A 24,614-nucleotide genomic window follows, 5' to 3' on the forward strand; every position below is an offset into this window, starting at 1 on the left:
ACAAAGTATTCATATATGTGTATTCTCTCTGTAATTTAACTTACATCAGACAGGTCTTCTAAATATCAGATCTATAATACAATGCTTATTCTTACTTGCTTTATTCATGTTTTGCTTCTGTGTTAATGTTATGTACTTACAGTCACCATGAATGTGAGAACCACAAACACAAAACGAAACCAGATCTCCACTTGTGAAAAGGTTGGGTTGTATGTTTTCCACTAGAAGGAAGCAAACAGACAACTGTTAAGACAACAACACTTTGTAATTGGACAAAGTCAGCTTTTATGTGGTGGTCTCTACGCTACTTAAAAGGCAACCAGAGGCAGCATGTGGCCCTCCTTAGTAATGTCTCCTATTTGCTCTTCTTTGATTGTGCTAGAACAAAGTTGGTGCCATACATTCACATAGTATATGCAGCAAATTAGTCTGTGATCGAATGGTGAAGTCTTCCAACAAGTCAGACACAGATTGAACCACTATTTGGCACCGGTATTCTCTAAGATTGTGTTGCATGTATACAATAGAACAGCAGTAGATCTATAGGTTGTCCAAGCCTAAAACTTACACATATAAAACAAAATAAATTAATTTAGACTGTAAGCTTCAATGGGGCAGAGACTGATGTGAATGAGTGCTCTGTACAGCGCTGCGGAATTAGTGGTGCTATATAAGTAACCGATGATGAAAATAGAAGATCTAGCGCTAGAAGAAAGGAAATCAATAAAATAGATAAAACAAAATGGAGTAAGATATAGGGGGTTCAGAGGTATTGACCGGACAATCAAATGAGCACTGTGCCTATGTAGACAGAATATCTGCAGTTGTACCTAAATGCATAGATCCATATATAAACTTTACTGAATCCGAGATGTATGTCTTGTCAAAAAGATATTTTGGATGAAGTCAATTTATTTTAGCATGAAAATATTTACATTGTTTTATCTTATTTTAGTATATCATTTATATTTGTTGTGGTTTTATTGTCAATTGGATCCTTGCATGTGAGCTGATGAGGAATATGAGCAGAAATGAAGGAGTGAATTAAAAAAACAGATGTTTCTATTCAGAGTTGGTGAACAAAGACTCTTGCAAGAATTTCTCCAAAATCTCCATTGTATACAGCAGAGCCTAAAGGACCAAGACGCCTATATGCCGTCTCAGCCAATTGTAATACGTCATTTGTAAATTGTAATACAACCTACTTTTGTTACTACAAAAAGAACTGTCTAGTCTTTGGACGGGCAGAATTTCAGAGATTGAAATTTGTACTGATAATATTATCACAGCGCAAGCTTTTATTTTGTAAATAAACAATGATATTCATTTTTATTCTTAAAGTTTCTTTTGCAGAATAAAATTCAATTATTACTTTAACAGTCTATATCAAATGGGACCTTCTTTTGACACACACACACACACACACACACACACACACACACAATATAGTCATGGCCAAAAGTTTTGAGAAAGACAGAAATATTTTTCACAAAGTCTGCTGCATTGGTAATTTGAATATGCCCCAGAATGTCATGGAGTGATCTGATGAACTGTAACTAATTTCTAAGTCCCTCTTTGCCTTAAAAATTAACTTTTTCCCCAAAACATTTCCACTGCAATTCAGCCCTGCCACAAAAGGACCAGCTGACATCAGATCACTGATTCTCTCATTAACACAGGCAAGAGTGTTGACGAGGACAAGGCTGGAGATCACTGTCATGCTGACTGTGTTAGAATAACAGATGGAAGCTTTAAAAGGAGGGTGGTGCTTGAAATCATTGTTCTTCCTCTGTTAACCATGGTTATCTGCAAGAAAACATGTAGTCATGATTGATTTGCACAAAAAGGGCTTCACAGGAAAGGATATTGCTGCTAGTAAGATTGCACCTAAATCAACCATTAATCGGATCATCAAGAACTTCAAGATGACAGGTTCAATAGTTGTGAAGGCGGCTTCAAGTCGCCCAACAACGTTCAGCAAGCGCCAGGACAGTCTCCTAAAGTTGATTCAGCTGCAAAACATCGAAATTTTGGGTCCATGGCCAGGAAACTCCCAAGACCTTAATCCCATTGAGAACTTGTGGTCAATCCTTAAGAGGCGGGTGGACAAACAAAAACCCACAAATTCTGACAAACTCCAAGCATTGATTAGGCAAGAATGGGCGGCGGTCAGTATGTTTCCCAGAAATAGATTGACAGCATGCCAGGGCGAATTGCAGAGATCTCCAAAAAGAAAAGGTCAACACTGCAAATATTGACTCTTTGTATAAACTTAACGCAATTGTCAAAAAAAAGCCTTTGACACTAATAAAATGCTTGTAATTTTACTTCAGTATACCATAGCAACGTCTTACAAAAATGCCAAAAAACACTGAAGCGCAAACTTTGTGAAAACCAATACTTGTGTCATTCTCAAAACTTTTGCTCAATATATATACTTCCTGCTAAACCAAATATAATTTTTTAAAAAAGCCGCAATCTTAAAGATATTCTAGCCCCTAGTAGACTTAGAGAGTGCCCCATTACTACTCCTTCTTCCTCATTTCTGAATACTGAAGGCAGTGTCCGCTGCAATCATTGCAGTATTTGTAAATATTCGCCTCCCATCAGTAAAATTTTCTACAATTCAAGTAAAAGTGAGAAGTTCCATATTAAAAGGACTTAATTGTTTGTCTTCTTCATTTATTTATCTTCTTGAATGTGATTGTGGTCTCAAGTATGTAGGAAAGACCAAGAGAGTATTAAAACTCTGCATACAAGAACACGTCAGGAACATAAAGAATAAAAGTACTCACTCATTCTGTTTCCAGACACTTTTCAGAGAAACATCAAGCAGACCCCCAATTTTTCAAATTCATGGCCATAGAAAAAGTGGAACTTGGCCCTAGAGGAGGTGATCTGCATAAGAAATTATCCCAAGGAGAGATGTACTGGATATTCACACTGAAAACCCTCACTCCATTTGGACTTAATGATAATTAGGAGATGGCCCCGTTCTTATAAAAGCTCTGCAGAGGTTCATAGTGAATCTTATTGGTTATGCAACTTTATATAGAATATACATGTTAGTCGCTCTGATTCTATATGGTGTTAGTTTCCCTCTTGTATTTTTTAATTTTGGATCTGTTTACATGTCTATCCATCGCATGTATACTATTTTTGATCCTATTTGTATCACTTATATGTTATGATATTCACTACCACACACACATTTGTGTATTCACGGTAATGCCTTTATTGCAGTTAGATGTGGGGCATCACTATATGCCCATTAACAATTTATCATGTATATATGTAAATGTGTACACACATTACTCATCTTTAGTCATTAGTTGATTGTTTCTACTTTAGACCTCATCACTTTTGAGGTCAGGTTTATGTTTTAGTATGGTGTGTTAGATATTATGCATATGTACTTCTAATATTATGTGGTACGCTAAATAGTTTATTCTTGATGGACAATATTCCATTTGCCATTATCTTGCTTTTTTCTTTTTATGTCACTGTGGGAATATTCCACATATTGTATTGTTGATTATTTATGTGCATGTGTTATATATAACAGTGATTCTTTCAGGCATATTCACAATGTATTATCATATAGTTTTATATATTTTGTATCTGTTTCTAATATAATTGGTCTGAACAGTTTAAGGTACGCATCCATGCCTTATCCATGCCGATATCTAGTTTGAATTTGGGCTTGATTTTCTAATACGAGTCATTGAGACTCCAGCTTGTAAATGCGCATGTGCTGGCTCACGGAGCGCATCCATACAGGTCATCACGCTTGCGTGGCTAGACGCAGCATGCTTCAGGGTGAGAGTCCCAATATGGCGCCAAAGAGTATAAATGCAGGCTCCGCTATTACATCTACTCCATCAGGATGAAAATATTCAATAAAGTCCTTTTATTACATGGACAAAACGCGTTGAGGATTATTACCATTCACATTTGGATATCGTGGTATGAACGCAGTGTGATTGCCGTGGAGACTTATTAAGAACTGACTGTTATATGTCCCGCGAGTTTGAACACATCCTAGATGAGTACCATAAAGATACCATTATATGCACTTGTCAAAGTCGTATAATTGGATGAACGAAAGTATATTGGTTAATATTGTTTTATTGGTCGATTGCACTCAGTATGCCACGCTACGATCGCACGGTAAAATACGCACGTACACACTCGCATTACAACATTTAGTTATTTATATAATTCATATTCATGTTGAATCCATTCTACAGTAATTTATGAGCAGATAGTATTTAGTTTATTATTAGTTTATATATTATGATTATATGTACACCTCAGTGTTATTTAAGGTTCAGGTTATAGGAAATGTGTCATGTCTGATATCATTCTAATCCCCTATACATCAGCAGCTGTCCAGTGCATTCGGCGAAGAGATCGCACATTGCATACTCTAGTTATTGATGTTAGGGAATAAACCTTTAATATGATGCCGACTATAAAATGCTAATAGACTAGTTGTAACTGGAGACTTGGCGGGAAGAAAGGAGCACATCCCCTGGAGAGATGACCCCCACCTTTGGATTCTTTTGTGTGAACTAGCCTATGACCTGTTTACCCTGGATCTACCCGAAGTCTGGACCTATAGAAGCAAGCCACGTCATCTGCATTGTTCACTCTGTAACACTGTGTGACTGTGTGTGTGTGTGTGTGTGTGTGTGTGTGTGTGTGTGTGTGTGTGTGTGTGTGTGTGTATATATGTATATATATATATATATATATATATATATATATATATATATATATATAAAATAAAATAGCTGCGCTCCCACTAGCTTCAGTCTTCTCTAACCACAGTATTCAAGGGTGAACTACTGTCCACCGGTACCCATGGGAGCGCAGCGGTATGTATCTTTTGGTATTGGCTGTACTGTATATTATAATCATGTATCGAACGGTTAACATTTTACATCTGCTAAAATAAATCACTTTGTGCGTTGGAAACAATACAATTGCCTATGCAATGCTTATTTGAAAACAATAGAATTACTTTAATACACTTCATATTTGGTTTTATGTAAGTTTGATACTTACTTTTTACTATTAAAATCTGTATCATACAGTATTATACTATTTTAGTTTTTTATTGCATTTATGGTTCTGAGGTCCCAGCTGTATCCAGCGAGTCCCCTTCTAATGAGGAGTGTCAGCATTGGAGGCACTTAGCAGTGTTGGAGACATCACCAGCTACACAGACAAACCCAAAAGGTTTTATATCTGGTACGCTGAAACATTATTAGTGGTGATCTTATCTGGGATTGGATACAGTGTGTTTACACGAGTGTTTATATCTAATCACCATTCTGGCTTTACTTTCACTCTGAGAGTTACAAAATATAATCTTAGTGTGAATCTATTTTATCATACTTCATTTTCTCTCACATTGTTGCTTAATATATTGTGGTAATACACTATGTGGCGCCCTGTTTTTTTTATTCCTTTTTAGTTATTCCAGATTCACCGTCTGTTTTTGGGACTGGCTGCCGCCTGTAAATTGGACCTTGTGTATATCATAACATTTTTTCAAGCATTATCTTTGTCCAGTGACCTTGTATACAGAAGTGGGTTACGCGCCCCCTTTTGTGGTGTCTCTCTCATATATATATATATATATATATATATATATATATATATATATATATATATATATATATATATATATATATATATATATATATATATATATATATATATATATATATATATATATACACATATACATATATATATACACACACACACACATATATACTTATACTTCTGGAGATTGTTAATGTTCATCCAATGAAACGACCGCAGAAGTAGACACCAGATTGCTCCCCAATAGTTGTTAAACATGTTTGTATCTTATGTTTGGGTTTAATAACATTTTTAACTAATTTTGTTTTCATTTTTAAACACTACATCAGGTTGTGAAGGTAGAATTTTTCTAAGATCCTCATCCTGCAAGAGAATCCTTCAATTATTCTTGAGAATATTTTTAACTTCAAACGCTGAATTATTATACTTTGTTATAAAATAAACTTTAGCTTCTGATTTTGTGTCTGTTTTATTCCTGTAGCTTAGCAAATCATTTCTGTCTAGATTTTCTACATCTGTGAACGCTTTCTCTAGGTGACCTTGATCGCATAATTTTTTCTTTAAACTGTGTTTTAAAAATGTTCACCTTATGTTCTGCAACATCCAATATCTAAACAGTTCCTTCTAATCCTCTTAAATTGACCTATAGGAATAGTCGCAAGCCAGTGAGGATGATGGTTACTCATGGCAATAATATAGCTGTTTACGTCTACCTGTTTATAATAGGTTTTGGTTCCTAACCTGTTGCGGTGTACATAAATTACTAGATCCAAGAAATCAATTTCTGTTTTACTGCATTCGGTAGTGAACTTTAACTGGTAAGGATTGTTATTCAGGTTGACCATGTATTCCAGGAGAGGTTTCATTTCCTTGCCAAGTGAGGAAGATATCATCTACATATCTTCTCCATAGGGCCAGGATCGCCCCAATGCCTTGGTCGGACCAGATGGTTTCATCGTCCCATTTACTCATAAAGAGATTGGCATAACTCGGGGCGAAGCTGGTCCCCACGGCAGTGCATCTAGTCTGTAGGAAGAAGTGGTCCTGAAACCAAAAGTAGTTATGCTTGAGAATGAAGCTAATATTATCTAGAATAAATCCAACTTGGTCTGGGTTGATAGTGTTATCTTGTGTGAAGTAATCTTCTTTCAAAGTGATGTCTTGGAGGATTTGTAATATCTGGGTGGTGTCCTGAAGGTTTGAGGGCTGTTTTGTTTGTTTCAATGGGGGGGAATTCAATTGGCCGCGTTACTGTAAAAAGTAATGCGGCCTGTCCACTATTACCATTATTACGGTAAATTCAACGCCGGATTTTTGCTTGCAGCTCCCTGAGCTGCGAGCAGAAAGCCGGGTTAAATTTACCGTAATAACGGTAAGATTTAACACTGTGCTAAATCTGGCGGCATTGAATTCCCCCCAATGTTTTAAGACATTTTTGCAGTAAGTAAATTAATGCTTGAAATAATAGGACAACTGGCTGGGTTGTGAAAACTCTTATGGATCTTGGGCAGGTGTTAGAATACAGGAACGATAGGATGATTGACATTAAGAAATTCAGATTCCTTTTTTGCTAGAATGCCTCTCTAAAGAAATATAGATGATGATGAATGCCAGCTCCGAGACCTATGCTTTTGAGAAGTTTTTGTAGTTGTTCCTGAAAAATGGTCATAGGATCTGAAATCAGGGGTTAATATGCGTCTGCAACTCCTAGTAGAGTTGAGGCTTCTTTGATACAATCCTGTTTATCTAGAATGACAACCCCCCCCCCCTCCCCCCCTGTCTGTTGGTTTTAGGCATTAAAAGTTCACAATTGTGTTTCAAATTTACAAACTATTTCCATTTGGACTTCTATCCATATCCATTCAATTACATATACAGTTAGGGCCGAGTCATCCACTATTTACCTATATATTGAATGTTATCTCAATTATTATGTGGGCATATATATGTGACCGTATATAAACAAGAAGGTCCCAATTGATACAGACATACAATACATCTCAACTTCATTGAAAATTACATATGGATCTATGCATTTATGCACAACTGCAGATATTCTGTCTACATAGGGACAGTGCTCATTTGATGGTCTGGTCATTACCTCTGAACCCCCTATTATCTTACTCCATTTTATTGATTTCCCTCTTTCTAGTGCTGGATCTTCTTTTGATTAAACTAATATTTGGGCCATATGAAGACTTCGAAATGCGATCTAAACGTTTCTCTTCAAATGTCATATGCAGTCCATAAACCACCAACCACTGGTCTATGCTGCACATTACAAACTGTACTGTATAATATCAACCAAAATACAACAAGTATACAGAATTCGAAACAATTCCTGATATTAACCCCGCAACACATATAATACTGAGTCCCTAATGACACCAGTTATGTATATCTTTGTCACATTTTAAACAGGTTCAGTGAGGACCATGGAAACGTAAAAAAGTGGGCTTGGAAGACAGACCATTTAAATTGTTGTATTTCACAATTAAGGCATTTCACTGACATTTATTGAGATATGGTTGCTGTCTTTACGCTAAAAATACATCCACAGTAAAAGTCGATCTATTATCTGGAAATAGCAGAGAGTAGTGTAACTGCCTGCCCATAGGTTATAAACTCAGGCTTCCAATAGGCACATCAACACAGTACTGAAGAGGAGCAAAAGACAAATGATGTGAAATTAAAAATGTTACTATCTATGCATTACATAGGCGAGCATACATGCATATTATACTGCACATATATAACATTGGGCACACTGAAATACAGAAATATTCAATGTCATCTCCAGGATCAACAAAATATGGAAAATATTAGAACTGGCAGCACCTTTTTTGACATGCACTGCTTGTGGTCTCCTTTGATTTAAGTCTGCCTCCAACTGTTCTGGTTTTCATGGGAGTCTTTAAGTGGTATGGGGCAGGTGACAGCGTAAGGGTCACATAAGCAATAAAGAGGCTAAGATGACCTTTAATCCCCAGTGAAATTCACCAGGCTTTTGAAATCAACAAATACAAATGCACTGAAGCAGCCATTACTTAGGTTAGATACAACATGGCATATGATGGCCACTTCAAAGTGTCTTTTTCTAAATGTTACCTTGTTTAACACTGTATTATCTGTCTCATGTATTATAGCTCAATTACTTTCCCTATAAAAAAAAAGTTATCACACTAAACAGTTTACATAAGGTTGGCGAGTTGTCTCCCCCACCTTCTTACACAATGCTCAAGCTACGGTTCTCGGGAGTTTTCTATCAGTCAGTGTTAGCGCTCACCTTCCTAAGGCACAGAGTGTAACGAACCCCCCGGTCTTCACCAAGAACCGCCGCAAGGCGGGATGGATCTTGCTGCCTGAGGCCCGCAGGTTGCGGTCCTTAGGTTAGCCCACTGACGTGATAGGTGACAGACGGTTGGTGAGGAGAATATACACTGTAGAGGTAGTGTAGTACGGCATAGAGGAGCAGGATCAGTTATCTGAAGAAACACAGCACATCCAGACGAATCCAAGCGCTATACAGTGTAACTCCGGGTTGGATACACTGAGGACACACCACTCTCAGGAGAGTCCCCGGGTCGGATACACAGGTGAACAGGCAGCAGCGTAATCAATAAGGATAGCCGGGTCAGATACACAGGTAGCAGAGTAGTCAACAAGGATAGACGGGTCGGATACACAGGCAGCAGCAGATCCAGAAGCAAAGGTTAAACAGGCCAAAAGGTCATACACAAGGAAACACCAGAAACAGCACATGATACACAGGGAGAGCCAGACTTGTTGCTCTGACAAGGCTGCAGTGTCCAGGTGAGCTTTATATAGTCTGCAGATTGCATATGCCACCTCCCAGCCACGAACATGTGACCGCCCAACCAGGAAGTGCTGAGCTGTACACATAGGTAGGGAAATCAGCGGCACAGGAGCAAATAAGTTTGTGTCAGCTCACAGCATACAACTGATCTGTCTAAGGAGGAATGAGCAGAACAGCCCACCGAGAGTGATAACTATGTTTAATCACCTTCTCATGTATTGTGTGTATATATGTGTTTCAATTCTTATCTTGCAGTGCTAACACAGTCACATATTGATTTAACAGAAATTAGATTAGAGGGGTAAAAAAGTCACTGTATTTGCTTGATTTGCTGTATTTGTCTAGATCTAGGTATTTTGCTTTAGGAGTGAGACATAAATAGACAAAACTGAGATAGTAAGGGAGGGATTACATAGGCATTGATTAAAGGACAAAAAAGCTAAGCAATGTGTTAATGTGTCTTATCAATCGATTGCTTCATAAAACATTTATTCAATGCATTACATCATGTAAATGCCTGTTGTCTGGGTACACGTGGACAGATCAATAGTCCGCTTATATTGCAAAACACACTGCACACACTGCACTTTCTTTATGAAACAATAAAATATAGAAAAATAATGTGTATCTGCATATACTCACTGTAAAGGTGACTGCCGATATGGTGTATTTCAACTGGTTTAAATTTTCAAAGCGAACAGTAAGCTGATACTTTGTATAATTCAAGTATCCCAGATGAACCACTATAATTTCATCACATTTCTAAAAGACACAAAAATAAAAAATAAAAAGAAATAGAAAAAGGACTGAAGACCTGTGCATCCACGGTATAAAACAAGTTAAGCTCGGTCATGGTGCTTCCAAACAAGCATACAGTATTATTGAATATGACCAGATGCATTTATGTATTTTAGATGGAGTGGCTTAGTCTTCTATTACGTCAATAAAAACCTTTTCACAGACTGTCTCGCTAAAAAAGTAGCTGTCTGCTAGTTGCCCTACGAATTTATGCACATGGAGCCATTTCTCCAACACAGTCTCCTTATTTGCATATTTATGGATAATACTATACCATCCAATACGTCACCCGGGATACACTGCTCTGCTGCAATATTTTCCACTTCTTTCCCATTTACATTAAACTGGACTGAATTAGGTAATTAAGTGGTTAAAAAAAATTAAAAAAAAAAAGGAAAAAAACTCAGAAGAAAACAACAACAACCTTATATTGTTCAATTCATGCCATATTTATATAATTTGGCTATAAGAGAAAAATCAAAGCGGAGTTACTTTGAGAAATGGCTCATTAAAGTGTGCATAATGCAAATATATTATATATATATATATATATATATATATATATATTTATATATATATATATATATATATATTTATTTTTCTTAAAAAAAAAGAAAAGACAAATAACAGGAACTAACTTGAGGGGGTTCAACGACATGGGGGAAAAAAACAAAAACACAGCCCCCCCCCCCCCCCCCCCCCCACAGATTTTACATTAGGGCACAATTTTAATAATTAAAAAATACAAAAAGGTCCATAAGACATAGATTAATATGTAGGTAAATGTGACCTCCTTTGTTGACCCACACAATCTGAATATGTGCTGCTTTTAGTCAAGCACTTGGAGAGAGCAAAAAGTACCTGTGCACAGCTAATTGTTCTAGGACGAATGTGTTCTTTGTTATCAACGTAGGATACAGTTGCATCTGGAGTCACACCATGTATTTTCACAGACATTGTAAAATTGTTTTGGAAACTGGAGTCTGCAGAGATAAATAGGTCATTATGTAAGAAGGTATTGTAAATTGATAAATTGCCAGTTTCATTAGCATAAAGCAAAAATTAAACACACACATACACATATATATATATATATATATATATATATATTTTAAAACAATGCTATTGTTAGATGTCTCTTAAGTGACATATTCAAAGCTTTGCAGATCTCATGGGTATTGTATCAAACTTTACACGTCCTTCATAAAATGTGAAGAGAGTGATCATATTCGCTGATAAGAAAGTGATGGATAGAGGGATAGAGGGATAGAAGAAAGCAGGTTAGCGAGCAATTCTGGGTACCGACACAAGTGCAGAGTTGTAAAAACAAAAAAAAAACAAAAAAAACACAGAAGCCTGCATGAAATTAGTACTGACAAGTTAAGTGTGGGAGCCGGTTACAAGACCCCGCAACATGTATTACATTTTTGGGAGCAATGTTGTAATTGCAGGGGATTTTAAAATAGATAAATTACACATTAAATTGCATCACTTACCATCGGACTTATCTAGTTCAATTCTACACGTTAGCCATAGCTGTTGGTTGTAAGTAGACAAGATTGGGGATTGCAATTGAAACTTTCCTGCCTGGAGTAAAACAGGAAAATAATGTCTATTTTTCAGATCACTGTTAATAATGCAACACTAAATCCACTTGTAAAAGCTAAATATTTGTGCATAACTGAAACTGGCTGGATACAACATTAAAGACAATTTATAAGGTACGACACAATTAGTCAACGCTTGTGATATGCAACTGAAAGCATTCATTGCTTACCACATACAAATATTGATCATATTTATATAGCAATTTTCTTCAACACCGAGTGTTGTACAAGTAAGCAAAAATTACAAAATGTAAAGAAATTCAATTAAGCTGCTGATGGAATAGGATGAAGTCTTCAACTAGATATCATGAACAGTGGCAAAGGGTCAAAAAAAAATAATTAAAACCCCATTAGTCATGTTTATTACCAGTTATAGTCTTTACACAAAAAGTACATTACAATTTTAAATCTTCTAAACAGGAAAAAAGTGCAAGTGTTGGACATAGCAACCATTCACATTCTAACTATAATTTTCTATCATGTACTAGATAAATTATAGCTAGAATTTGATTGGTTACTATGGTCAACACTTCCACTTGCACGCCAATTTACACACTAAACTGACCAGCCAGCACATTAGTTGAATCCAATGCTTTTACCCTGTTCCATGTCAGTGGTCTACACCTGTAAGTAGCACTGGAAGGTAGAAGGATAATGAGCAAGCTTTGTAGGTGTCTCCCTCCCAGGAGGGACCGTAACTAGTCTCTGCTACAGCTACAAGCAATGAAAAGCCTGTACTAAACAGTAGTGGCAAGTTCTCTTGAAAACAATGTAAGAATAAAATAAATATGATAGACAAACAAAAACAAACATACCTCAAGCAGAAATGCAAAGATGTTATAATTAAATAACACCACCATCTGTGCTAATAAAACATCATCTAACCATCCTATGCTGTGTGTTTAGATGACCTTAGCAGAATTAGAACACAACACACAATTTACTGTACAAAGGTTCACATTGGTAACTAAGCAGGTACCATTCATACTGCAGTTCACCTCAAAAGTTCAATACACTGTCAAATGCAACCAATACATTTTCATTCAGTACATTTATCAGGGCTTATAATTATTAAATTGCATTTGCCTCAAGAACAGAATGACCAGCACAGTTAGAACAGTGTCCTGCAAGAACACTTCAGAAATAGGAATAGCAGCTTCAATATGTATTTCACATTCTTTAAGGAAGGGGGCAATCTAACATTGTTACAAAACTAGTAGTTTGCAATATTTTATTATTATTATTATTATTATTAATTTTTATTTATAGGGCGCCACAAAGTATCAGTAGCGCCGTACAAGGACAAATAATGGCACAGTACAAGGTGAAACAGCACAGTACAAGTAACAGTAAGCACTATAACTCTGGGGGCTCAGGCACAGCATGAAAGAGAGGGAGGGAGGGGAAAAGTGAGTATAGGCAGGTAACTATGGCCCAAGAGGGTGGGCACGGATGACAGGTTGAGAGTCACTGAGGGGAGCGGAGAGAAGCGAGAGGAGACAGAGGGCAGAGGGACTGAGAGGAGGTGAGCTGAGTAGCTGGAGAGCGCAGTTAAAAGTGATGGAAACAGAAGGTAGGAGAGCCCAGCTCAAAGGAGCGAACAATCTAAAGGGAGGGGAAGACAGACAGACACATGGATGAGACGGAGAGACGGGAGAAACGGAGACGGAGTCGAAGAAGGGGGAGAAGGGAAGAAGGGATGAGAAAGAGAGGTAGCCGACCGGTGGGAGTTTAGGCATGAGACTGGATATGTTCAGAATTACAATACAAAAATAAAACCCAATAAAAAGGTGTTCATGGGGTAAAAAAAAGAAAAAGTGCTGCAAGAGTATTTCACTACTTTCTACTGAAAAGAGACAATGCTCCATATACAATAATGTTGGTTTTAAAAATGAGTACAATATTGAATGCAAAAAGAAGGAAGTACTGCGTACCTTGGACATATTAGATGCATCATATCCATATTGTTTAGCTTCAATAACATTTGGTCCTGAAAGAAAGAAGAATAACAGCACGATTTAACTGATTTGTATGTCACACTTAATTTTCTTGCAGAGAAACAAAAAAGTACACGGATTACAAATAAAATAAAAAATTTATTCAGATTTTCAGACAGTACAAATACAAAACAACTCAACACACAGTTCCATTTCTGTTGAATATATAATCCTGCACAAAAAATGCATATAAAATGTTGAGCATATAAGCAACATACAGTTCCAGTAAATGTCCAATGTAACTTTTGGCCCAGACAGATGTAGCATTCCCTTCCTCCCCCCCCCAAACACTGTATCCCCTGACCCTAGTATCCAGGCATCCAATAGATGCATATACACACAAGGAGTATGTTTATATGAGTGAAAAATGCAAAAGGAGAGAGAGAGGGGAAATTCAAGGTGGATCAAAATCTGCTGCCAGGGATCTAGCGGCATATCTCGACTTCACCCAACGAGACCAGACCCGGCATATTGTTTCTGGACCAGTAGGTGAACGGCTAATGTCCCACAGCCTCGTTTACCAATGCCACCAAGGCAGGAAAACTAGGTCCCTCACCGGCCATGCACTTCCAGGCTATAGTAACCTTAGCCAATACCAGGAGGTTGGCGATGTACCTGGTGGCATCGCTACCAAGTAGTGAATCCACTCCGATACCAAATACACAAGTCGTAGGAAATAAGGGTATCCCGATACCTGTATCACGTCCACCACCTCCATCCAACAGTCCCCAACCACAGGACAACCCCACAGAAGGTGCCAGAAGTCAGCAGGAGTTCCCCTACACTTTGGACACTCAGAATTAGTTCCGACACCCATCTGGTGCAGCCCATGCGGGGAGTAACAGACTATGTATTTTATATAACCGCACCTGCCTAAACCTAGTAAAGTGGGTGGCCTCTGTCACTGTCAAGAATGGCATTCCAGTTATCGTCATCTAGAGGGCTCAAGCCCACCTCATCCACAGTCTACCCAAATCATTGGGAGTAAGTAGATAAAAGACATTGGCATATAGAATGGAGATGGTCCTGGTTGTCACAGAAGTGAACAGAGAGGGGCCAGGTCAAAAGTAATGGAAATTCTGCCAAACTGGGCTTCTAGGGCGTGTCGGAGCTGCAGGTAAGTAAAGAATAGGAGAGTAGAATTTCTGATTGCAGTTGTGCAAAGGATTTAAGAATGCCGTTGGCATAGAGTTGACTCAAGGATGTGATCCATGCATCTAGCCATTGAGGAAATTTCAGCAATTTATACAACTCAGGAAGGGAAGAATTAACCCAGAGTGGAGTATCAGGGTCCAACTCAACAAAGTCCATCATGCGCTGAAGTGCATTCTATATCAATAAGGCCTGCCTAAGTAGAGGTGGAATATCTCCCGATGCTCTGGTACCCAACAAAGCCTGGACAGATGGATGCTCAAAACCAGTCCATCTGGCTAGATAACTAACAAGGGCAGCTGATGGGGAAGCCACCAACCATCCCCTCAGATGCACCACTTGTGCAACTAGACAATAGGCCCGAAGGTCCAGAAGAGTAAGTCCCCCTGAGGCTTGGGAACGGCACAGAGTGGCAAAACCGATTCTCATCTGCTCCACTCCACCCTCTACCCAGACCAGAGATGTCAGGAATGTGTTAATCTTGGAGCAAAGCCATCTCGGGAGATATACTGAAGATTGGGGGAGTGGGTACAGTAATTTTGGCTGGAGTACCATTTTTATTAGATTAACTCTACCCATCAGAGGCAGGAGCAATATTGTGCAAGTAGAAGTCTTGGCCTGAAGATAATTAATCATGGGATTAATATTCGGTGGTGTGACTGGATCACCTAGAAATAACTTATTTGTGGCTGGATCATGTAGAAATAATGTATTGTAGAAATGTATTTCAAACAAGAGTAATAGAATTATCTTCCGCACAAGAAAATGTCTTCGAAATATATCAATGTGTTAAGCATATCTTGAAATTAAATTCAAGTGAGTGAAAAATATATGAGGCTAGTTTCAAACAATACTTATATATAGTATTAGTGGAAAATCAGCCGCCACAAGAATTAATTATATTGAGCAAGTAGTGTAAGACTAAAGAAAGTACCAAATTTTTTGTACCGCTCCATAGGCAGGCCGTCTACACCCGGTGCTTCACTACAAGGAAAGGATGCTATCGCCGCCTCAAGCTCCTCCACCGTAATGGGAGTCTCCAGACATTCCACGCCCTCCACAGTGTAGGCAGACGCACCTTGGCCAGGTAATCATACAAATGAGTTGCAGAATAATCGCTTTTGAGGTGTACAAATTAGAATAAAAAGCTTAAAATACAATGGCTATTCATTCAGTCTGGTAGTGTGTGTCACCAGATCAATTATAGCAGAGATTGTGTTATTTTGTAGCTCAGTCCTAGCCGGATAAGCCACAAAATTACCGTTTTTATCCCCCTACGCATATAAAAGAGCAGCCGGCGGGAGGGCTTGTCCAGTAAATGATCAGTCCATGCCTTTTGTGCATGGAGCCAGACCAGTCGGTCTTCAGATGTACGTGTGGAAAGGTAAACCTGCTCTAATTCACAACATCCTGCTCCAATCTCAACTCCTCCTCTCTAGAAAATCGCTAGCAGCCCTACACCTGGTTAATCAGGATGCCTCGAAGAAAGGCTTTAAAAGCATCCCATAGTACAGGTGGTGTTGCCGTCGAAGCATTCACAGCAAAGAACCCCTCCCAATCTGCCACCAGGTCACTACCTGTCCCCATCAAAATAAGCCAGAATGGGTTTAACTATTAGAAATGAGTGCCAGTACGTGGGACAGGGGCAGCGACCAACACAGGGGAATGGTCGGATATCCCCCTAGAGATATAGCCGACCAATGGGGCCATTCTACTAGAAATCAGAGCCAAGTCTATGCGGGAGTGTGTGTTATGCAGGAGGAATAACAAGAAACTGTCTGGCTGGTGAGGAAGCGGCCCCTCCATATATCCACCAAACCCATATCCTCTATTAACCCAGCAAAGAGGGATGGAGCACCATCCACCGCCCGAGGAGTCTCCACCTGTCAGCACCGGCATCCATAACTGCATTAAAATCCCCCATACACACCAGTGGAGCATGAGGGGAGATTGCAACTAACTTGGAGGCACAAACCAGTGGTACACATAATCCCATAACTAACCCTTACTTAACCCACCTAACTAAACAAGAGCTATTCTACTTCTAACTTGTAGCAGGAGGCTCTTCAAACATATTATCCCCAAACAATGTAAGCAAATATTTGCATACATCTATAGTTGCTCATATAACAATCCGTCTCTTAATCTAAGGCAGACAGCCTGCACTATATTACAGCAGCATTGGGGATAGCTAGAGTACATCATTATCTCGCCTGTGAGTCACTCGTCGTCTGCGGTCCAGTCAATCCGAGTCCTCTCGCGGGTAGAGAAGAAATGAGTCACCACTCTCGGTTGTGCAGGGAACAGCATTGTATACGGTAACTGAAGGTCTCGGAGTCTACGCTTCACCTGAGCGAGTTGGACTATGCTCTTTTGAACTTCAGCGGCAAAGTCACGGAAGACAGAGAGTGTGGTTGTCGTATTTAAGAGGGCCTTTGATCCAGGACAAGCGAAGCACAGCATCTCTGTCCCGATAATGTAACATCTTGGCTATGAATGTGCAGGCCGGAGACCCAGGCTATGGGGCCTGTGGAGGAAGGCGATGAGCCTGCTCAACTGCAAATTGTGTAGTGAAGGCGTCCTCCTTGCCAAAGGCCTTTATCAGCCAGGATTCCAGAAAAACCTCTGTACTAGAGCCGTCCACTCTTTCGGGTATGCCCACAAAACGTAAATTGTTGCAGCATAGGCGCCCTTCAAGGTTGCTTGCAGAGATTAACTTGAGCAGTCAGCTATGCGATATCTCTTCGAACAGGTGCAGCAGCATCCTCCAGCACAGATATGCATTGTTCCACCTCCACAACTTGCTCCCACATCTTTTGCATATCTTGGTGGATAAAGGACAGGTCCACCTGCACCTCCCCAATATGGCCAGAAAGTCTCTTCTCTGAGGAACTAATAGCCAAAAGAACCTGCTGAATAGAAGAAGAGCCATGGGTGGTGTCTGAAGCTCTCAGATACCACCCATGTCGGCAGAAGAGAGTGTAGGGAGAGATGTGCCATCAGTACTGCAGTAAGTGACTAGCCCAGGTTTCTGGCAAGCTGGATCAAGCATGGCTTGTTTAATTGAAAGCGGAGCACCATACTTCTTCACTTTGGCCACAGGTCAAGATGGCTGCTTCCCACCTCAGAGGATGCCAGGAGACTCAGGCAGAAAGATGAATCGTCAGCAGCTAGGCCACGCACAATACCGCTTTGTGAGCAATAGCAGAGGAGAGGGAAGCTCAGGACCGGAGACCCTCGGAGATGACAGGAACACTGTAGACGGAGCTCCACAGCAGCGGCGGTCTCTTCACAGGCGGGACTTCAGTGTAGGTAACCTGGTCAAGTCCAGTGTGGACAGGAGCATACAATAAGGCACTTCTAGATGAAATTAGCCAGTCTCCGTGTGTGAAGCAGGATAAAAATCAGGATTTTGGTAGGATAGCAAGCGCCATGCGACTTACTCTATGCCCACTCAAGCAATGACCCACCACAAATAAAATGTTTTTTACTTAATGGCCCGACAGTCAAATGTATCCACAAGTGCAGCATACAGAGTGCATGGCACATCAACATGTGTCCACCAGATAATATTGGAAAAAAGAGAAAGAAAAAAAAAGGAATACATTACAGCCACCCACCATAACATACAACAAAAACTAGTCATTTACACAAATGTTGCAGGAAAGGAAGCAACTAGAAAATACTTTTAGTAACATTGTTATACAAATCTAATGACAAGCAATATAACTGAGTGCTACAGGTTTGGGTACACATTCAGATTGCAAGATTTTGAAATAATCAGTTCAGGCCTCATTCAATTGTTTCTCAGTTTAACTGTATTTCAAAGACATCACTTTAGGATGTCATAAATAATGAAGAAAACAATTCCTCATCATTTTATATTTAAACTATTTCGGTTAAGTTGTTGTATGTATCTTGCTGCCATACCACACTCACAGTTAACCTAGTCTAATAGACACATATTGTCTGAACTCCTGCAAAGATTCAATTACAGAGTGAATTTTATTGTAATCTCCTTGTGAAGATACCAGATTTTTCTGTCCCACCTACACCCACTTTGCACTGGCTGGCCACCCAGGAGTGCCTTACTATACCAGGGAAGTATACACAGTACCTTCTATGACAGGGCTTTCCAAACTTAGTCCTCATGGCCCCCTAAAGATTTCCAGGTCACAAGAGAAATAATTATTACCAGCTGTGGTTGTTACAATGTGTCAGCCAGTAATGGATACACCTGTGCTCCAGTAAGGAGGTATGGAAAATATGCTTGAGGACTGGATTTGGGAAACCCTGTTCTAGGCAAAGCAGTGATTTGTTGTTTTGTGAAATAAACTTGCCTGGTATTTGTTTTAAGTTCAAACACACAATCTGTGCCTTACCTCTCTAGCCCAAAGGACTGCAGTCCCCTTTTCTCCTTGCTTCTGGAATCCGGGGCGCTTGGCCCAACATTCTTCCGTCTACCACTGTTGTAGGAATCTGATACAAATCTGCCCCACCAAGCTATCAGACTCACAGGGTGATGCATTGAGGAAGCATGAGCACTAGTCCAGCAGAAGCCAAAAACACCAACATGTGGACCCTGCCATACAGCAACCTCTGCCCTTTGTTCTTTTCTCTCCACTCTGAACCTACTACCCCAGGGCTGGGTCCTTCCTTTTAAACATATTAGATTTCCTACGCTCCTGGGACTAACCCAAGGGGTGGACTTCGAAATACCACCCCTCAGAAGGCTGTGTTAGCCACTGTTGAGGTGTTTAGGAAGTGTGGATTTATTCTAAGTGTGGTTTGTTATAAGTCTATATGCAGATTTAGATAACATAGTAAGAGTTACAGAAGAGGTAGACAAGAGGTGAACAGGAGGGGAAGATTGTAACTGGAAAAAAAAGCTACATGAGGACAACATTAATCAATCACTTCTGAGTTCTGTTATCCTCTACCTCATGCACCTGCCTCCTTTTGCAAACTCTCAAATCTATAGGACTCTGTACCACTGTCCTCTCCAGGTTTGCCACTTATCTCACCAACTGTCCGTTTTCAGTCTCTACACTTTACTCCACATCTTCCCTTACCTGTTGGGAGTTGCCCAAGGATCCATTCTTGGCCCCCTGCTCTTTTCCCTCTAGACCTCCTTCTTTGGTCACCTCATCTGCTTCTCTTCAATACCACTTGCTGATGACACCCAAATCTATCTTTCATCTCTTGATCTCTCCATTTTCCTCTATGTCTCCTGTTTCCTGCTGTCTCTAGGACATCCAAGATGAGATAGCCAAGTGCTTTCTTAAACTCAATATTTCCAAGCCTGAACTAACAATCTCCCCCCTTCCCATTAACACTACCCCCTCCTTTCTGTCCCTCAAGTCCGCTGCCTAGGGGTCACCCCACAGAATTAAAATTTAAATTCCTCACCCACAAAGCTCTCAACCAATCCACGTACCCTACATCTACATCAACATAATATCTAACCACATTTCTTGCAGCCCCCTCCACTCTATCAATGACTTATGCCTAACTACTTCACTGATTACATCTCCCATGACTTCGCCCGGGCTGCTCCCCAGCTGAGGAACAAACTCACATGCCCTACGCCATTAGCATTCACTCCCCAAGGCTTCAAGCGTGCCCTTATGACACATTTCTTTATTCAAGCCTACCAACCTTTCTCCACCCTTGTCCCGGCTATCACCCCAACTCCCTCAATTAATACCAGACCATTTGTGTATTTCCTTTAGGATGTATGCGCTCACAAGTGGGGCCTTCTCTCCTTGTTTTCTCCTTCTACTATTCCATCACTATCTGTACCTCTTTGCCTGCCTTCCTAGCCCTGTTTTCTTGAGCTCAGCCCTACTTTTCGTTGGTCATCACCATCACTCTTGCCAACTGTCCTGTAAATAACTTGATCTGCATTAACATGCTATCTGTAGATTACTTGTTTATTCAGTTTGTCTGGTCTTTGTATTTTGTTTTTCATAAATGTAATGTGTTATGAATCTGTGCTTTCTGTATATATCATATACAACACTGCAGATCTTGTGTGGCACCTTTTAAATAAAAATAATATTACCATGAGCATGGCTCAAAGTAAAATCCCCAGCAAAGTGAAGAAAGTCCTAGCTTGATCAGAATGTGCCAGTTTTCCCTGTCAAGTGTAAGCCAGAGAAAGCCCTGGAAGCACAACCACAATAAACAAAGCAATCCCAACAACGTAATAAGGCCTCACAGGACCAGAGATGGAATACCACAACAGCACATGCCTCTACAACGATCACAGGAGTTTGAGGAGTTCAAACTTAAGGGATCACAGAGCCCAAACAATATCAGCATAATAAGCTACACCATATCACCCAGCAAAGGTGGAAACTCAATTAGCCCGTTGTAGCGGCCTTCTGACTATTAAAATCATGGGCAGCAACCTCACAAGAGTTTAGCAGCTCTGTGAAACGTATAACCACTACTTCTTTTACGGAGCATTGTAGCCTCAATTATGGTCCACAACTCACCCCACACAGATACAAAGACACCAGAACTGTGACCCAAGACAAGATGCATCACATCTGCACAAAATTGTTGTGCCATCGCACAATGTACATATATTTTATGATTACACACAGGAGAATAGGGGTGTTTGAAAAAGTCCACTGGTGTCTTCAAGTTGATCATCCTGCTATCTCCGCAATAACATTACTTGCAGCCAGTTATTATTGAACAAACACTGTATAAGCCAAACAGAAAGTAAAATATAAAACCACATATTGTTCCGTACTGCATATATGTCTACATCATATTTGCCTACTCTCCCAAAATATCCAGGAGTCTCCTGAATTTCAGCTAGTTCTGACAGACTCTTGGGAGAACGGGCCTTCTTCCAGATCCTGCCCACTTCTTAGTGAATTGGGTGGGACAGGTGCCTCAATGGGGTATTTCAAGGGGAAACCCGTAATTTCGTCCCGAGGCTCGATGATGCAATCCTTTCATTTCACTCCGTGGGGTAGGCTAAAATGATGTGATTTGCTTTGCCGTGTCCCCTGCACTTGGCCTTGCTTATGGGAAATTTTTATATATATATATATATATATATATATATATATATATATATATATATATATATATATATATATATATATATATATATATATGGCTCAGAAAGTCCGATGCTCATGTAATGGAGGCCATTGCTTTGAAACAGCCTTGTGGGCAAATAGATCTACATGAAAGATGTTAGGTGGAATTTAGCACTTGGGGACGGTCTCTTAAGTGGAGTCATGACATTAGTTGCTTGGGGTGGGAGCAATGGGACACAGGCTAATTGTCCATGAGGTTTTGAACTCTACAACATTAAAATCTTTTCCAACTAGAAATGGTGCTACAACATGCTACAAGAGGAGAACTGTAACTATCAGACCACCACTCAATTATTTTAATATCTTAAAAATATATTTATTTTAAATTTAAAATTACTGGTTTTTTTTTCTCTCTTTATGTATTGCACCAACCCCTAATAGGTGTGAAGTGGGTCACCTTTGCATTTTTACCAAAAGTAATCGGTAGCTACAGATATGGATTAGGGTCTACTCTCCTGCTCTAAAAATCAGGGCCTGATCCCAGAACCTCCTCTTCAGGGCTTTCCTAGGATCAACAGTGTGTAGAATGGGCATGTGCAGACACAATACTGCCTATGTAAGAAAGCGACATATACTACAAAAACCACAGGATCTCAGGGGAGCATAGGCTAGGGAGACATTCAGAAAGGTTCACTGCATGTCTTGGATCGGCGGTATGAACCTACTCTCTCTTGCTCATTTTGTTTCCGGAAACATAAGGTGAAATTTGAAGGCGACACTGCATTCTCTATGACAGAAAAGTAAAAGACTTACAAACATGTGTCTTGCAAAAAAAAATAAAAAATAAGAAAAGGAAAGGAAAAAAAAAGTAGGACACAAAATGTAGTAAACCTTCTGCTTCTGCAATTTTGCCGCCCTATGCAGTGGCTTATGTGTACATTCCACAAACCTGGGCCATCCAGACTATCTCAGTCCTGTCGACTCCACCTTAAAAATATTGCCAGAATACACCCTTTTCTTACTCAACATGCTACCAAAACTCTTATCCATTCTCTCATCATCTCACGTCTTGACTATTGCAACCTCCTGTTATCTGGCATTCCCGACACCCATATAGACACACTTCAATCCTTCCTAAATGCTGCTGCAAGACCGACGTTCCTCGATCACAAATCCAACATCTGCTGCACCACTTTGGAAATCCCTACACTGGCTCCCTGTGTCCTCCAGAACCAAATTCAATTTACTCACCTTTACCTACAAAGTTCTCAACAGCTCTTCCTCTGCATACAAATCAAGTCTCATATCAAAATACTCTCTCTCCTGCCCTCTTACATCGACCTCTGCCTTGTCTCATCTCTGGTAACCACCTCTCACTACCACCTACAAGATTTATCCCGTGCTGCTTCCCACTTATGGAATTCCCTATCAAACTCAATCTGACTTTCTCACAGTCTTCAAATCTTTAGGATCTCTTTGATAACTCAACTCTTGATTTAGAGGCGACTTTATCCTCGATAACACTATTCACACTAATGCACCCTCACAACTGACCCAATCTCCACTCTGAACCACATTTGCTCCTCTTTTTTCGGCTGTGCCCTCCTTCACTAAAAATGTAAGCTCTCCAATGAGCAGGATCCTTCATGCCCTTTGTTTTCATGTCTACATTTATTTTGTCTATCTTTAATGTATGTGCTTTTATGTACTGTTTTCCTTACTATATGGCGCTGCGGAGCACTGTGGTGCTTTACAAATCTATGATAATAATGTTTAGAACTGTTCTAAGTGTAACGACCCCTAGTGGTGTTTTAGTAAAACCTAGACCTCAGTGAATACAGGAGGGGTCACCTAGAGGGTAAGCTAGAAGTTTATGAAAAGTTACATAAACTGGTTACCATGGTGATAACCCAGCCCGGCCTGTGAGACTAAGGGAGAGGAAGGAGGGGCTGTCAGAAAGGGGGAAAAGATATAGAGGGAGAGAGGGGAGACACAGGAGAGGAGAGATGTAGCTGGGGACCTGGGAGAGTGGGGTGGAAGCTCCAGGATCCCCCAGCATTGCCTGGAAGTCTGAGCGCAGTGACTGTGCATAGGGCAAGGAATGTGTGCCCTGGATGAGGGGGGAGAACTCCATGTCACTATAGAGAACCCAAGAGAGAGGGGGACACTTCGCATGGAAGAGGCCCTGGAGGAGGGTTGCTACAAGAGGCATGGTAGCTGTATTGTCAGATCCTGAGGCAAGGAATACACAGAGAGACGTGTCAGAGCCCACAGGAGACATCATTCCGAAGAGGAGGGGTGAGCTGCAGTTGAGAGGTACACAAGAGTGTGTCAGAGCTGCATGGAGGAGAAGCTGCCTGCCTGTTAGCATCCATGTGAGTGCCCCTGCAGAGGAGGGTGATCTGCAGTGACGTATGGAGTGTAAGAGACATGTGACTTATGTTATATAACATCTGGATAACATTAAGAACTGCGCAGGAGGAGTAATAAGATATTTGCAACCATATTCGTATTGCTCATTAAGAACTGTTCTGGAGAGAGTAAGGAGATGTATATATTTTTCTTT

The 24,614-nt window shown here is 40.0% G+C and overlaps 1 protein-coding gene across 2 annotated transcripts in view; it reads right to left on the reverse strand.

The window, feature by feature from the left end:
• Positions 1 to 24,614, reverse strand: part of TMEM181 (transmembrane protein 181) — a 101,940-nt gene that overhangs the window by 26,197 nt on the left and 51,129 nt on the right. For both annotated transcript variants that reach the window (XM_075203472.1, XM_075203473.1), the window contains exons 3-7: positions 13,773 to 13,828; positions 11,728 to 11,818; positions 11,093 to 11,214; positions 10,076 to 10,195; positions 141 to 221 (exon numbers count right to left, since the gene is read on the reverse strand). In XM_075203472.1, coding sequence (XP_075059573.1) covers positions 141 to 221; positions 10,076 to 10,195; positions 11,093 to 11,214; positions 11,728 to 11,818; positions 13,773 to 13,828 — 470 coding nt within the window. The remainder of the gene's footprint in view (positions 1 to 140; positions 222 to 10,075; positions 10,196 to 11,092; positions 11,215 to 11,727; positions 11,819 to 13,772; positions 13,829 to 24,614) is intronic.

The sequence above is a fragment of the Mixophyes fleayi genome, chromosome 3, assembly GCF_038048845.1.
Source record: "Mixophyes fleayi isolate aMixFle1 chromosome 3, aMixFle1.hap1, whole genome shotgun sequence".
In the NCBI taxonomy this organism is placed as follows: Eukaryota; Metazoa; Chordata; class Amphibia; order Anura; family Limnodynastidae; genus Mixophyes; species Mixophyes fleayi.